General features: G+C 45.8%; 1 protein-coding gene across 1 annotated transcript in view; it reads left to right on the forward strand.

Moving 5' to 3' along the window:
- The window catches only part of CC2D2A (coiled-coil and C2 domain containing 2A), a 114,371-nt gene that overhangs the window by 27,804 nt on the left and 71,884 nt on the right, over nt 1–14,683 (forward strand). Inside the window, 5 exon segments of the mRNA XM_032494328.1 lie at nt 2,028–2,129; nt 2,873–3,049; nt 6,229–6,391; nt 10,455–10,591; nt 11,741–11,872. Coding sequence (XP_032350219.1) covers nt 2,028–2,129; nt 2,873–3,049; nt 6,229–6,391; nt 10,455–10,591; nt 11,741–11,872 — 711 coding nt within the window.

The following is a 14,683-nucleotide window of genomic DNA, read 5'->3' on the forward strand; positions in this document are numbered from 1 at the left end:
ATTCATCCCAAACAAGCCAAAGGTTGCGTGATTGTAAGGAAAAGTGCAGCCGTGCTCATGGGCGGGGGCCCGTGGTAGTAGGAACAGCCAGTCAGTTCACAGAAATGACTTTACGACTGTTCGCAACCCCATTCTACTGAGGGCACATGTCTTTTTCTTGAATTCCAGTTTATTCTCTTCCATTAGAGCCATGATTGTCAGAACCATGATTCTAAAATATTGGAAAATAAAGGAAAACTACCTAAAGTCCCCTCAGCTTGACACAGACACTCTGCTGTTTTGGTAGGTGTGTGAGTCCTGGCACCTAGTCAGCTGGGCTACGTGACGGCTGGGAGGGTCTGGTCTCCCACACCTGGCCTCATCTGTACCTTCTGATGGGTAGTTATTTCACAAAGTCACGGTAGCTCTCATTGTCCGTGGGCCGTGAATATGATAGCCCCAGTCCAGCTGGAGGCTTTGGAAGGAAAAATATACTCCCTTGGCTCTCAGGGCATTTGTCTCTCCTTGTGCGCGGGGCCTCGACCTGCGTGTCCATTATATTCCGTAGCCCCTAAGAGTCATTCTGTGCATTTGAGGCAAACATCAGCTGCCTTGTCTTTAGACTCGATCTCAGGGCCCTAAAGGAACATGGCACTCACAAGCATACTTCTTCATGTATATACCTCGACCCGGATGGGACGTCTAAAAAGTGGTCCTTTTATATATATCCCATGGAGCAAAGAGTGGAGAACAGGAAGAACATGGGAGCTGGACCGCAGCTGCCCAGCATTAAATGCTGGCAGGCTCACTCGCTAGCAGCGTGACCTTGGACATGTAAGAGAAAGGAAATAGCTTTGCATGGTCTTGAAAAACAGGTAGGACTTGAGAAGAACACCTGAAGATCCCCAGCGCAGGTACACTACGTTTCATTCCTAGTGATGAGAAGTGTTCCATGCTGTGGAATGTCTCAGTGTGGATTATAATAATAAGGTTTCCATCAGAGGTAGAATAAGTTTGTCCCTTCTTACTGTGAATATCTACATATATGGCCGGGACGGCTAAGACTTGCCCAGAAGGAAGGCTCGGCATTTGGATTGTACTTGCTGAAAAAGGAGGAGTGGCCTGGTTCTAGAAGGAGTGGATTAGGAATGAAGTTTTCCTTTACTGGAGGGGGTGGGTAATGAGGTTTATTTATTTAGTTAGTTTTTTCTTTTAATTGGAAGTACTGGGGATTGAACCCAGGACCTCGTGCATGCTAAGCACACACTCTACCACGGAGCTATACCCTCCCCACTAGAAGGGGTGGGTTTGAAGGAGAGATGAGGACAAAGCAGTAGCAGCACCTGGTGGACTGGCTCTCAGGAGAAAGGAGACACCCAGAATGACAACGAGAGCATCAAGCCCATGTGAGCAGGAGGCTGAGCTCCCCACGGGGACAGCAGGTCCAGAGGCGCCCGAGGAGGACTGGCCTGCACCCTGGAGTGTGTGTGCTGCACTTATTTACAATTGGACATTATAGATGCTTCTCATCACAGGCTGTTTGCCTTTTGTTTTTGTTTTTTTAATGGAAGTACAGTCAGTTACAATGTGTCAGTCTCTGGTGTACAGCACGATGTCCCTAGTCATGCACATACATACAAATATTCTTTTTCATTAAAGATTATTACAAGATATTGAACATAGTTCCCTGTGCCATACAGAAGAAACTTTTTAAATCTATTATATTTTTAATCTATTTTTATATGAAACTATTTAGAAATGATCCTCTGTGAACTGGATAATCTATTGATCTGTAGGAGGAAATAAGACATTTCATTTTAGGGTTTCTTGATGATGAAATTTTATATTTGTCCAGTCTTGAGAGAGACAGAGCTGAGAAAGAAAATATTCAGCAAACCTGAACCTTCAAATATATTTGAAATTTGTAAACATTTCATGAGATGCATCAATGGTCAGAAGATAAGCCTTTTGAGGGTTAATGCTTGCTCTAGAACATCCTTAGTTTCTCGATTTAAATGGTGTATCTATCATTTTTTCCACTTACATAGACAGGCAGAGAGGTACAAAGGACTCAACTAGAAGAAGACTCCCGAGCTTACTCAAGAGTAAAGTTCCATGACTCGGCACGAAAAATCAAGTCTAAACCCCCGGTGAGAAATCCTGTCTTTTTAAATTATGCTTGTTTTAAATTATGCATACTTTACATCAAATAGTTTGTTGATTTGTTTGTGGTTTTCAAAACTATCCAATGAGAGATGACTATGTCCATGAGTTGACCCCTACTGCCATGGACTATGTAAGAAAAAAGTATGAGAAGTGATTCCCACTTTTGAAATCCTGGAATCTAGCTGGAGAGATGAGAATACTGCCTGACTCGGGGAAGGGAGATGCCTGGAGGGGCAGGAAATGTTTATGATAAGACTCCTTGCTCAGCTGTACAGTTGCACCAGCTTTTATTATGGGGAAAAGGGGCTACCAACTCAAGAAGAATCAAAACAAACCAAAATATTGTCTTTTTTTAAAAAATGTTAAACGTGTTGCTCATAATTAAACAAAAGTATCTTGCGCTGTTCTGTAAAGTATTGAATCCACTTTTTGGCATTTTAATCATCTTTTTTAAAGTTTTTACTGCTGTAAATAATATAGTTACATGTTTGCTGGAATGTAAATAACTGCTGATTTATAAAAAAAAAAAAAGTGACTCATTAAAGCTACTTAATAAAGGAGGCCTGTTGCACCTGTTAAAGTTGATTACCTTCAACCGAGGTAATGTGCTTAGGAAGCCTAGGGTGTCCCAGACGTCATTAGCACCCAGCCAGCTGTCAGTGAGCCGCGTGGAGCTTGTCCCAGCCCAGATTATTGAAATTCTGTTGCTTGCTATACTTCTCGGCAGGTTCCGCCTGGCTTCCCTTCTGCCGAGGAAGCCTACAACTTCTTCACTTTCAACTTTGATCCCGAACCAGAGGAATCAGAGGAAAAACCAAAAGCAAAACATAGAGATGGAACTAACCAAGAGGAGAAGGAAGGGGAGGAAGAAGAGCCACCTGTGCAAGAAGGAGCAGACAAAACGGTATTTAGTTCTCTGGTGGGAACCAGGACAGGGATGAAGATGATGGTGGTGGTGGTGGTGATGGTGGTGATGACATCCTAGCCAGGAAGAAAGCGGCTGAGGACAGACTCACCACCACCACATAGAACCGTTCATCCATGTCTTAGCTGAAAGCAGTAGGACTACTAGGTTCACATGACTTTCTGAAGCCCTGATTTCATCCCATAATTTGGGCAATGAGGGCCCTGATTAAATCCGTCCATCTTTCCTTTGTGGGAAAGATGAAAGCAGAACAATGTGGCTTGCAGATTTTTCTGGCTGGATTCCACACAAGGATTAATATTCATTTCACATGCAAAATATTTGCCTCTCTGAGGCAAATGCAACCTAGCTCTCTCTCTCCCCACCACCTTACAGGTGAGCATCTTTTTGCGCCCCGTATCACACCCCCGCGACAACTCACATTCCTTAATGGTGGGTGGCATGTGTGAGATAAAAGAAAACAGGCCGTTAAAAAACGGGCAGAGGACTTGAATAGCCATCTCTCCAAGGGAGATATAAAATGGCCAATAAGGACATAAAAAGAGACTTAGCATCACTAATCATTAGGGAAATGCAAATCCAAGCCACAATGAGGTGCTGCTTTACACAAAGCAGAATGACTATTATAAAATAGATGGTAGGTAGATGGAAGAAGGAAGGAAGGACGGACACAAAGAAGGAGGGAAAGAAGGAAGGACGGACAAGTGTTGGCAAGGATGTGGAGAAACCGGACCCTTGTACATTGCTACTGGTGATGCCAAGTGATGCAGCTGCTATGAAAAGCAATCTAGTGGATCCTATAAAATTCAAACATAGAACTACCACACAATCTAGCAGTCCCACTTCCGGTGTATACCCAAAAATTTGAAAGCAACCACTCAAACAGATATTTGTACACTCATGTTGATAGAAGCATTATTGACAATAGCCAAAAGCAGAAGCAATCTACCTACCCACCAGCAGGTGAATAGCTACATACAATGTAGTCTATACATACCGCAGAATATTATTCAGCATTAAGAAGCAAGGACATTCTGACATACGCTGGACACAGATGAACCTTGAAGACGGTGTGCTTAGTGAAATAAGCTAAGAGGACAAATACCGTTTGATCTCACTTCCATGAGGTACCCAGAGTTGTCAAGTTCATGGAGAAAGACAGCAGAATGGCGGTTGCCAGGGGCTGCAGGGGCGGGTTTCAGCTGGGGAGAATGAGAAAGTTCTGGAGAAGGATGGTGACAGATGGCTGTATGGCAGGCTAAATGTACTTAACGCCACCAAACTGTACACTTACATATGCTTAAAACGATCAATGTTACGTTACTTATATTTTACCATAATAAAAAACAGTAATGGAAGCACATCAGCATTTGTACAGTTGACCTATTTCTGGACTTACCTTTTACCACTTTCTTTGAAAAATGGCTCCCAGAAAGGTAGTTTCTCACCCAGGCCTATGAAAACTCGGCAACACTTGAGCGTGTTCTGTAATGATTGTTTTACAAATCCATGTTCGGCTCGTTCTGGCTCAGGACCTCCCTGAGGTGGCAGACAAGGCGGCCCAGGCTGCAGGCATCTGAAGGCTTGACTGAGTCGGGGGGCTTTGTGTCCGAGGCAGGTCATCCGTCTGCCCAGCAAGTGCTGGCTGGTGGCCGGAGGCCTCAGCTCAGACATCCCCGACGAGCTCCCCGAGTGTCCTCATGACATCACAGCTGGTTTCCCCAAAGCAAGCGATCCCAGAGGGAGCAAGGAGGGAGCCAGGGTGCCTTTTATGACCTAGTGTCAGAAACTACACACCGCACTTATATGTTACTCACAGAAGCACGTCCGCACAGCCCACGTGGAAAGGGAGGCGAGTCAGGTCCCACTTTCAGGAGGCAGGACTGTCAGCAAGTTTGTGGGTTTCTTAAATCAGGACCCCTCTCTCCAAAAGCCACGTGTCCCTGGAAGCTCCGTGCTCCTAAAGCTGCCCTTTTAAGTCATGCCTACTTTGAAGCCGCTCCCCTGTAGCCAGCAGTCCGGGCTCTGGTCTGTCAGACGCTTTTGTAGTCTTTTCGTGCTCAAAGTGGATTTAGTCTTCCTGGTGGAGGGTTTGGGTCACCTGCGGGTCCCATCGCTAGCTTCCCTCTCCTGCCTTCTCTGCAGCTTTATGTCTTCACTCACCGCAAGGCAGAGGTGGAGGGCGAGCAAGAAGGATCACACACTGACACGAGGCGGTGTTCCTCCTTTCACGTTTTTGACGTTTTCAGCATTCTCTGTCTTCAGATTAGGCGGAGAGTGTGGGCGCCACGTAGGTTTACCTCTCCCTGATCATTTTGCATATCTGGGGAGGAAATATTAGGAGGAGGGAAGTGAGGCTACCTCCGTGGGCTTCAGCTCCCTGGCAGTCTCCACGGGCTCTTACAAGGTGGTGATCCTAAATAATGTCAAGTTTAAATTTTTAAAAGAAGAACAAGAAGGAGAAAGAAAAGGAGGAGACAGGGAAGAAGGGAAAGGAGAGAGGAGGAGAAAGAAAAGGGAAAAAAATGTTTGGAAAATATTCAAACTAAATGAACATACTTCAGCTGACATATGTGATGTCAGGCCCTGTGCTTGGAATTTTTACATACATCATTTAATTTCATTCTCACAAAACCCTAAGAGGTAAGCTCTATTAATATCCCTGTCTTACAAGGATCGGAAGGGCAGGTTAGTTTCCCTGCAGTTGCCCAGGCAGCGTGCGGTGAAGCCAGGATTCAAGCCCAGGCGTCTGCTCAGCGTGTGTGGGCCCCGCACTCGGTGCATTTGCCCTGGGGTCGCTGCCAGGGGGAAGGTTAAAACACTACACAACTTATGAACCCAGGCTCTTTAAGTGCCAAAGACTCAGCACCCTCATAGGAGGTCAGAGTCCTTGAGGTTTCACTCGCTTTGCTTAGCATATGTCTTCTGACCACAGCCCATTCTGATTTTGACATTCTTGAAATATGCAGAATAGGGAAAAATAAAGCTTATTAAATATGAAAGGCCATACAGTTTTATGCTTTCATTCGGAGAAACGTAAAAGGAAAAGGTAGCTTTATTGTAGGATATGTCGTCTGATGCATTTAGTATCTTTGATTGTTCTTCTAAGTAAATTAATTATCTTTGCCTGATTGTTTCTTGTTGTTGATGTCATGCAGGGTGAGGAGGAGCTCCTTGAAGGCAAGGATGCTGAGGATCTCCTGCTGGGCTTAGATCACACGGATGCAGATTTTGTGGCAGTCAGACCAGCAGATTATGAAGGTGTCCACATTCGGCTGCAGATGGAAAAAGAACTCCTGTTCACACCCAGTAGGCTGACAGGTTCGTGCTCTTTTTATCTTCCTGCTCAGCACAGGCATCTTCATTTTCCTCCAAATGAAATCTGGCTGGTGTACAAGGATGCCCGATTTCCACAGCCAGTCCCAACTTCTAATCTGATTTAATAATCTGGAAGAAATATGTTCAGACAAAAAAATGCAGAAGGTGAGAAAATATCCATTCAACAACACTTGTTGGTGGGAGAGCAGAGGAAATGCCAGGATGCTGTGGGAGCCCCTTCACCAAATCCGTGACCAGTTCTGGGCACTGAGAGCATGTGAGACTCTCAGATTTGGGCCGTGAAAAGGGAAGACTCTGTTTCAGCCTCTAGTCACACTCGGCACTTCTAGACCACTTCTGTGACCAGTTGGGAGGGTTCCTTCCTACACTGACCAGTTCTCCACCACCAGCACTACAATTCAGTTCCGACACTACCTGGGGTTAGCACAGAACCCACAGAGGAAGGGCTCAGTCCCACAAGACTGCCCCTCCTTCACGTGCCCACCACAGGGTGTGGGTCCCCAGGTTTCTCACACTTCCGTTTGACTCTGCGACAAATCAGGGGTACCCATGACTTCCTCTTCACGTTCAATAAGTTGCTACAACAGAACATAAAACTGGTTATAGTTACTGGTTTATTCTTTATACAATACAGAATATGATAGAGGATACAGAGGAAGAGAGGCGTTGGGCAAGGTGTGTGGGAGGGACGTGGAGCTTCCATGCCCCCTCCAGGCACACAGCCCTCCTGGCACATCCACGCATTCACCAGCCAGGAAGCTCTCTGAACCCCTTCAGTTAGGATTATTATGGAGGCTTCATTATCTAGGCAGGATGGAGTAAATCGTTGCCTTTGGTGATTAATATAATCTCTAGTCCCTCTCCTGTCCCAGAGGTGAAGGTAGAGAGATGGGGATGTTGGGGGTCCCAGCCGTCTGCTCTCATGCTTGGTTCCCTGGCCACCGGCACCCATCCTGATGCTATGCCGAGACTCCCAGGGCTTGAGATGCTGTGCGCCCGGAGGCAGGTTGACAAAGACTCCTCCCCCATGGGGCCATGGCCAGGGTACCAGAGCCGGGACCATTTGATTAGCTCCTAGGTGTAGCTCCTTGCTTCTTCTTCTTCTTCTCCTCCTTCTTCTTCTCCTCCTCCTTCTTCTCCTCCTCCTCCTTCTTCTTCTTCATGGAGGTACTGGGGATTGAACCCAGGACCTCGTGCATGTTAAGCACGCACTTACCCCTCTCCTTACTTCCTCTCTCTCCTGAGTCTCCCTTAGCTCCTTTTTCCCCTGGAATTGCCTTTCCTCCTGAGAGTACCTGAGGAATCCCCCAGTTCCAATATTTCACACCCAACAAGGCAGGGCAGCCCGAGTCCTGCAGGAGAGCCCCTCAGGCTGGGAAGGGGGCCTGTGCTTACCTTACTTGGAGGTTGGCTCTCTTTTCATTTGTCATGTTCTGAGTTCCAATTAAATTATCTAAGTTCTAATTAAAGGCTGAGCTATGGGTAGACTATTGTTTTGTTTCGATGGGTCATTTTGAACCATCTGTGTTCAAAGTATCGGAATTTGTTGGCCATCCCAGGTTTCTTTTAAAGCAGGCGGCTGGCCAAAGTGTGCGACAGCTGTAACTTTTCATGATAACAATAGTAATAATAATAGTGACCGTGTTCGGTGCGCTCACTCCACCAGGCACCTTTCTAGGTGCTTGATGCCAACTAACGTGGCCCGACCAGGGCTGGGGAGGTGATCTTTTCAGGCCCATTTCACAGATGAAGGAGCAGAAGCGCAGAGAAGTCAGAGCTCTGGCCCGAGACCACATGGCTAGCAAGGCAGGCAGGCTTGTGATGCCGGCGGCCCGCCCCAGGGGCCACCCGCCTGCACCTGAGTCCTGATGCTTCCCGGGGGAGAAGCACTGCAGCTGCCCCGGCCAGGGGGGAGCTTCGTCACCTGTGGATTTGCTCAGAGGACTCGCTGTTAGACCTCCCAGAGCCTACCCGGGTCGGGGACAGGGGTTAGCCCCCAGGGGCTGGCTTAGACAGGGCCAGAAGCTGGGAGTCGGCAGGGCCATGGAAGAGGCTTAGGGGATCCTGGTTGCACTGCGCCTGCTCGGAGCTGGGAATCGGAGCAGATCCGGCCTCCACCCTGCTCTGATCCACAGGGAGGGCCCTGTGAGGAGGCGGCCGTGGGGCCAAGCACACAGACCCAGCTCTTCCTTCACGAGGTCAGACCTTGAACATGTTCATCTATCCTCAGGTGCCTCACCTGAAGCCAGGGGGAGATGAAACCGTCCTGTAAGATGACTCAAGGCTTTTTTTTTTTTTTTTTTTTTTTGAGAATTGAGGGGATAACATGACTGAAGTGCCTGTGTTGTGACTAGCACATAGCAGGGGATCAAAACTAATAACTTCTAGATGGGGAGAGCATAGCTCAGTGGTAGAGTGCGTGCTGAAGCATGTCTGAGTTCCTGGGTTCAAGCCCCAGTACCTCCATTAAATAAATAAACCTAATTACCTCCCCCTCCAAAAACAAACAAAAACCAAAATGGTAAAAAAAAATTTTTTTAATTAAAAAAATAAAGGTTGCACTCCATCTATAATAATAATAATAACAACTTCTAGTGCCATTGCTGTTATTCTTGTTACTGCTTAGAGAATGGTCACCAGAGCAGGTGAATTCACTCCAGACACACAGGAAGAAAACATCAAGATTTCTACTTACGTGTATTTTCACTCTCATCCTTTCCTGGTTTAATTCTGTACGTGCAGTAGTACATGCATTTACTGGCCGAGTGCCCAGGAATGTTTTGACGACAAGTTCTGAAGACCACTGGGATAGTGGTGGTGTGGTGTCTAGACATGTGAACGGAGGGGTGGGGGACAGAAAAAAGAGTAAAGCTATTGTTTGCTCCTCATTTTCTGCGGACCTAGAGATAGGTTTTTCTAGGAATCCTGGGAACAATATTAGTTGTGTTTTGCAGATGGGTCTGGGGTGCAGTGTGCCCAAACGGCCACACACTGGAAAATGAGCAGATTCGGGGTTTGGTGTGGTTTCGAGTGAGATCATTATAAAACTGGATTAAGTCTCTCAACTGTCATGGTCAATTCCCAAACGACCTGACCCTCAGGTCAGCATCTGCTGGCTCTCCCGTAGCCCACTGTGCCAAAGAGCGGCCCACACGTGCTTTTAGAATCGGGAATCTGCTCCATCACTCCCAGTGCAGGGCCTTCAGTGATCCCAGCCTCTGGACCAGAACCCAAGCTCCTCCAAGACCTGCCAGCCTCCGCCTCCCACCGCCGCACCACTGCACTCCCGTGTTTCTCCATTTCCCACTCCGTCGCGCACGCTCTTCTCTTGGGCAGACACACACACTTGTCCCATCACCTTCCCTCTCCACCTTCAGCTGTCTGCAAATGTAAGGGCCTTTCTCCACTGCTGTGGCTCCAGTCTGTCGCCCGCCCGCCCTGAGTTACTCTCACCGCTGTGTTCTCTTCACCTCACCTATTGCTCTCTGTCTCTGACATTTTGTCCAGTCCTTCGCCTACGGCTGCTGCCTGTCCTCCCACTGAGTCCGCAAAGCGCCGGGCACGGGGAGGCTCTCTGCAAAGATCTGTCCATGAACCAATCAAAGAGTGAGGGAATATGTGAGGTCACAGTCACATTGCCTCACATAAAGCTTTTTAATTTACAAAGCACTTTGTCATGCATTACCTCGTTTAAATCTCCCAAGAACCCAGTGAAATAGATATTATCACCCTTTTCTCATCTCCTGGTCCAAATGCATTCCACTAAAGAGCAGAGTCGCTCCTTCGATTTGAGAATCCCCTCCTCCCAGTGTATGAGCCCCACGGGTCGGTTAGGTGTTAAGTTCTTTCATGATCCTACAACAGGATTCTGTGGGTAAACACATGCATCTCTTCCTTGGTTCTGCTTCTAGAAATCAGCTTGAAGCATTTGAAGCTTCCAAGCACATAACTAAAATCTGCAGGTGTGGTTTTAATTCACCAGATTGCGGTCTGAAATGCTTAGGTGGGCACTAACGTGGCTCGCATTTATTGGTGAACTGTCTAGTGCCTACGTATAAAAAGCTTCCTGAGAACGTGCAGCCCAGATACCTGGAAGACGAGGGCCTTTACATCGGGGCGAGGCCAGAGGTGCCGCAAACCAACCAGAACATCATGGAGAACAGGCTGCTGACTCAGGAGCCGGTGAGCACTCAGCCCCTGCTCCCAGTGCAGCCCGTGAGGGACTCGCAGAGGCTTTTCCCTGAGGGACCGTCACTGCAACCTGGTACTCCTTTCCTCCTGAGGGTGTCTACGGAGTGGGTCCATTTTTTTTTTTTTTTTTTTTTTTGGTCCTCAGTACGTTTAGTGATCCTCAAGCAACACAACCCTCTCCACTGCTCCAGTCCCATCTTCTGGAAGCTAGATTCAGGCTCCTCCTGCTAAATCAGATATTGGCAGCCTTTTCCCAACTCACAGAAAATTCTTAATTGTCCAAAGGTGGAATGTTCTCAATTGTTTTTCTCCATGGTTCTCTTTCTTAAATTTTTGATGAATAAATAATCCATTTTTCTTAAGCACTCATTTAAGCTTTTTCTTAAACTTCTTTTGGTGGGGAGGGGGTTGAAGACTATACCTTAAATTAATTGTGAGAAGCATTAGTGAAGACTCAACTTTTTTTTTTTTCTACTGAAGTTCAGTCAGTTACAATGTGTCAGTTTCTGGTGTGCCGCACAATGTCCCAGTCGTGCATATACATACATATATTCATTTTCATATTTTTCCATTAAAAGTTATTATGAGGTATTGAACATCATTCCCCGTGTTATACAAAAGAAACTTTTTAAAATCTATTTTTATATATCGTGGCTAATATTTGTAAATCTCAAGCTCCCAAACTTACCTCTTCCCACCCCCTTTCCCCAGTAACCATGACTGTTTACGACATCTGCAAGTCTGTTTCTATTTTGTAGCTGAATTCATACTGCCTGTTTTCTCTTTTTTCAGATTCCACACTTGAATGATCTCATGTGGTATTTTTCTTTCTCTTTCTGGCTTACTTCACTTATAATGATGTTCTCCAGGTCCATCCATGTTGCTGCAAATGGCATTATTTTATTCTTTTTTATGGCTGAGTAGTTTTCTATTGTATAAATACACCACAGCTTCTTTATCCAGTCATCTGTCAATGGACATTTAGGTTGCTTCCATGGAAGACTCAGTTTCTGATGGAAATAGAGACTTTACAAGCAGGGGTAGGGAGGAGGTGCGTGAAATGAGTATGTTGACAGAGAATGGCCCTGCAAGTGCTGTTTATTCTGTAAACCATATTCTGTCGGTCTGTGTGCTCCACAGGGGAGGAGATGGTTCGGAGATGATGGCAGGATCCTGGCGCTGCCGAACCCCATCAGGCCATTTCCTTCAAGACCCCCAGTGTTGACACAGGAGCAAGACATTAAGGCAGAACTTGAAACACTGTATACAAAGGTAACCCCCACCTTCCCCATTTTAATACAGGAATTTGCTTGAAAGTACTTTGCTTTTTGAATAGCTTGGAGTGGTGAATTTGCAGCACTCTAGAACATCTTGTTTTAAATAATTCACTATCTTACACATAGAGAACAAACAGCAGGCATATTACATGTAAGTGTGTCTCCTGCCCTCACCTAATCCCGTCTTTAACAAGGAATGAGTTTCTCTGGGAGGAATGGCTAAGTCAGCATCTTTTTTCACATTCCCTTAGTGAGCAGCCCTTATTTTTCCTCTTCTCTCTCCGTCATCTCATATACTGCAGGATGACTTCCCACACACTGTCTCTTTATTATATAACGGGAGATTTTCTGTCCTCGCAAATCCTTTTTATGGTAATTTCCTCAGCTCAGGTACCACGCTGCCTGATTTAAGCCCCAGCTCGGCCACTCACTGGGTGAACTTGCCCTCCACCCCTCTGTGCCGTAATTTCTTTCTCTCTTTCTTTTCTATTTTTAATTGAGGTATAGTCAGTTTTCAATGTTATGTCCATTTCTGGTGTACAGCATAATGTTTCAGTCATACATATATATACATATATTCCTTTTCATATTCTTTTTCATTATAGGTTACTAAAAGGTATTGAATAGAGTTCCCTGTGCTATACAGTAGAAACTTGTTGTTTATCTATTTTATATATAGTAGTTAGTATCTGCAAATCTTGAACTCCCAATTTATCCCTCCCCACTCCCTTTCCCCCTGGTAACCGTAAGTCTGTTGCAATTTCTTCATCTGTAAAATGAACATCATATTAGCATCTGCCTCCTAGGATTGTTGTGCAGACTGGTTGAGATAGCACATAAAATGTCTTCGAACAGAGCTCAGTTGAGTGCTGGCTGGTGTCGAATAGACAGTCACCTGCCTTCACGATGGATTGCCTTGCTCTTGCTTTCCTGAAGTGTCAAGCAAGGATCACCTCCTTCAGAAACCCGTGTAATCATGGATTTGTAACATTCCAACACTGCTCAAGTAAGACAGGATGAGGGAATGTAATGATTCTATACAGCTACAAGTGGGGTGATGAACAGAGAAGACAGTGGTGCAAGTCAGAGAATCTGAGCAGAGTCAGGAAGGCCTACCAGGTGGTGGCTTCAGGCCTCTCCCTTTACATCTCTGGACCTGTTTCCTTCATTGAAAAATCCTCCTCCTCATCATCTCTACCTCATACCATTGTGAGTATTGAGATGATGTGATTTAATTGTGCATTTCTATAAAATATTATTGCAAACAAATATTGATGAATGGCTACCTTGTGCAGAAATGTGACCCTGGGAGTAGATTTACAGAACAAGCATAAACCTAAGTCCCAGTTCGTGAGGGATTTATCATCTATTGGCTTATATGACAAAGATACATGATATAATTAGTGATCGAGATAGTATCAACTTATGCATATATTGAATAATCCATCAGTTTATCTCTTCACCCATCCATCCATTTCAGCATAAAACACTGATATAATGAAGCACTAAATTATGGGTTAAAATTAGAAAATAGCAGGATAATTACTGTGGAAAGTAGGATCTTGAAAGAGCCAATTAATCTTATGTCTCCTGCGGAAGTTCTGAGCTGACTGGGAAGTGCACAGGAATCAGAGAGGGAGGCAGATTTCAGTTGCCCTAAGGGTGAACATGGACAAGGGAATGCCAGTGGGACCCAAGGCCAGTTGGGCTTCCTGCTCTCTCTGCAGTGAATTATGTCCCCCCCGCAATCCAAGTTCACCGGGTGAGCCACCGGTTACTTTGTCCAGCAAAGAACCTGGACCAAGGGCTCTCAGGCTCCAGCCGACTCTCCAGTCACATTCCTCCTGTTCTTCTGGGGATGGAGGCAGTGGGGTAGGAGAGTGCGGAGAGCACAGGGGGTTTCCTCCCAGGATTCTGAGAAGGGAGAGCTTCCTATCTTGTGGGCAGAAATAGGACAGTAGAGGAAGAGGATAGTTCCACTAAGAGGAGCCGGTCACCCTGCATGAAAGAGCGGAAGAAGTGAGTGAAGGGAGAGACCTAACGGGGCTGATGCCTCCCAGGGTCGTTTTACAGAGGTTTAGGCTTTGAACACAGCAGAGCACGGAGAAGCCGTGCAGGTGCCTAGGAGGGAAGCAAAGCGCTTAATCAGAGGGCCGCGATGCTATGCTTACCTCTTTGTTTCTCCAGAACAGGTTGCCTATTCATTGCACTGTTGATTTGTATACCTCAGTCTTTTTTTTTTTAATGTGGTCATGGAACCCTCTGGTGATTCAAAACACATTGCATTTCTTTCAGAATTAGTATTTTTACAATTTTATTTATCTACTGACTTTTACCTTTTCTTACGTTTATTCATGTCTGTCTGATGCCAAGCCCATTTTTCCCCACTGGTCCATGTCATAGGCTTGCCTTTAAGAAACAGGAAACAGTGTTAACTTCATACGGCCTGTGTTTTCAATCTAATGTCCAAACGTATCTTACATCTGGGAGTTTGGAGACGATGCAGGAGCAGAGAAATTGATAAACAGGCAGAGATGGCTTTATTCATAGATTGTTCATCCATCTGCTCTCTCCCTCCTCCAAGACCCTGAGAGTAACCAGGGGCAAATACTGTTTTGTTCCTCTTCTAACCCTAGCGTTTAGCAGGAAGCCTGGCACGTAGTACACTTCAACAAAAGTGTGAATTGAGTATCATTTAAATGATTCAGCTGAGCTGAATGAATCTAGAAGAAATTCCTTATTTTCTACTCCTTTCCTTAACTTGGCTGTCTCTCCTGTAAAACTGTAGCTGACCTAGCACCTGGCT

Source organism: Camelus ferus, chromosome 2 (genome assembly GCF_009834535.1).
Source record: "Camelus ferus isolate YT-003-E chromosome 2, BCGSAC_Cfer_1.0, whole genome shotgun sequence".
Taxonomy (NCBI): Eukaryota; Metazoa; Chordata; class Mammalia; order Artiodactyla; family Camelidae; genus Camelus; species Camelus ferus.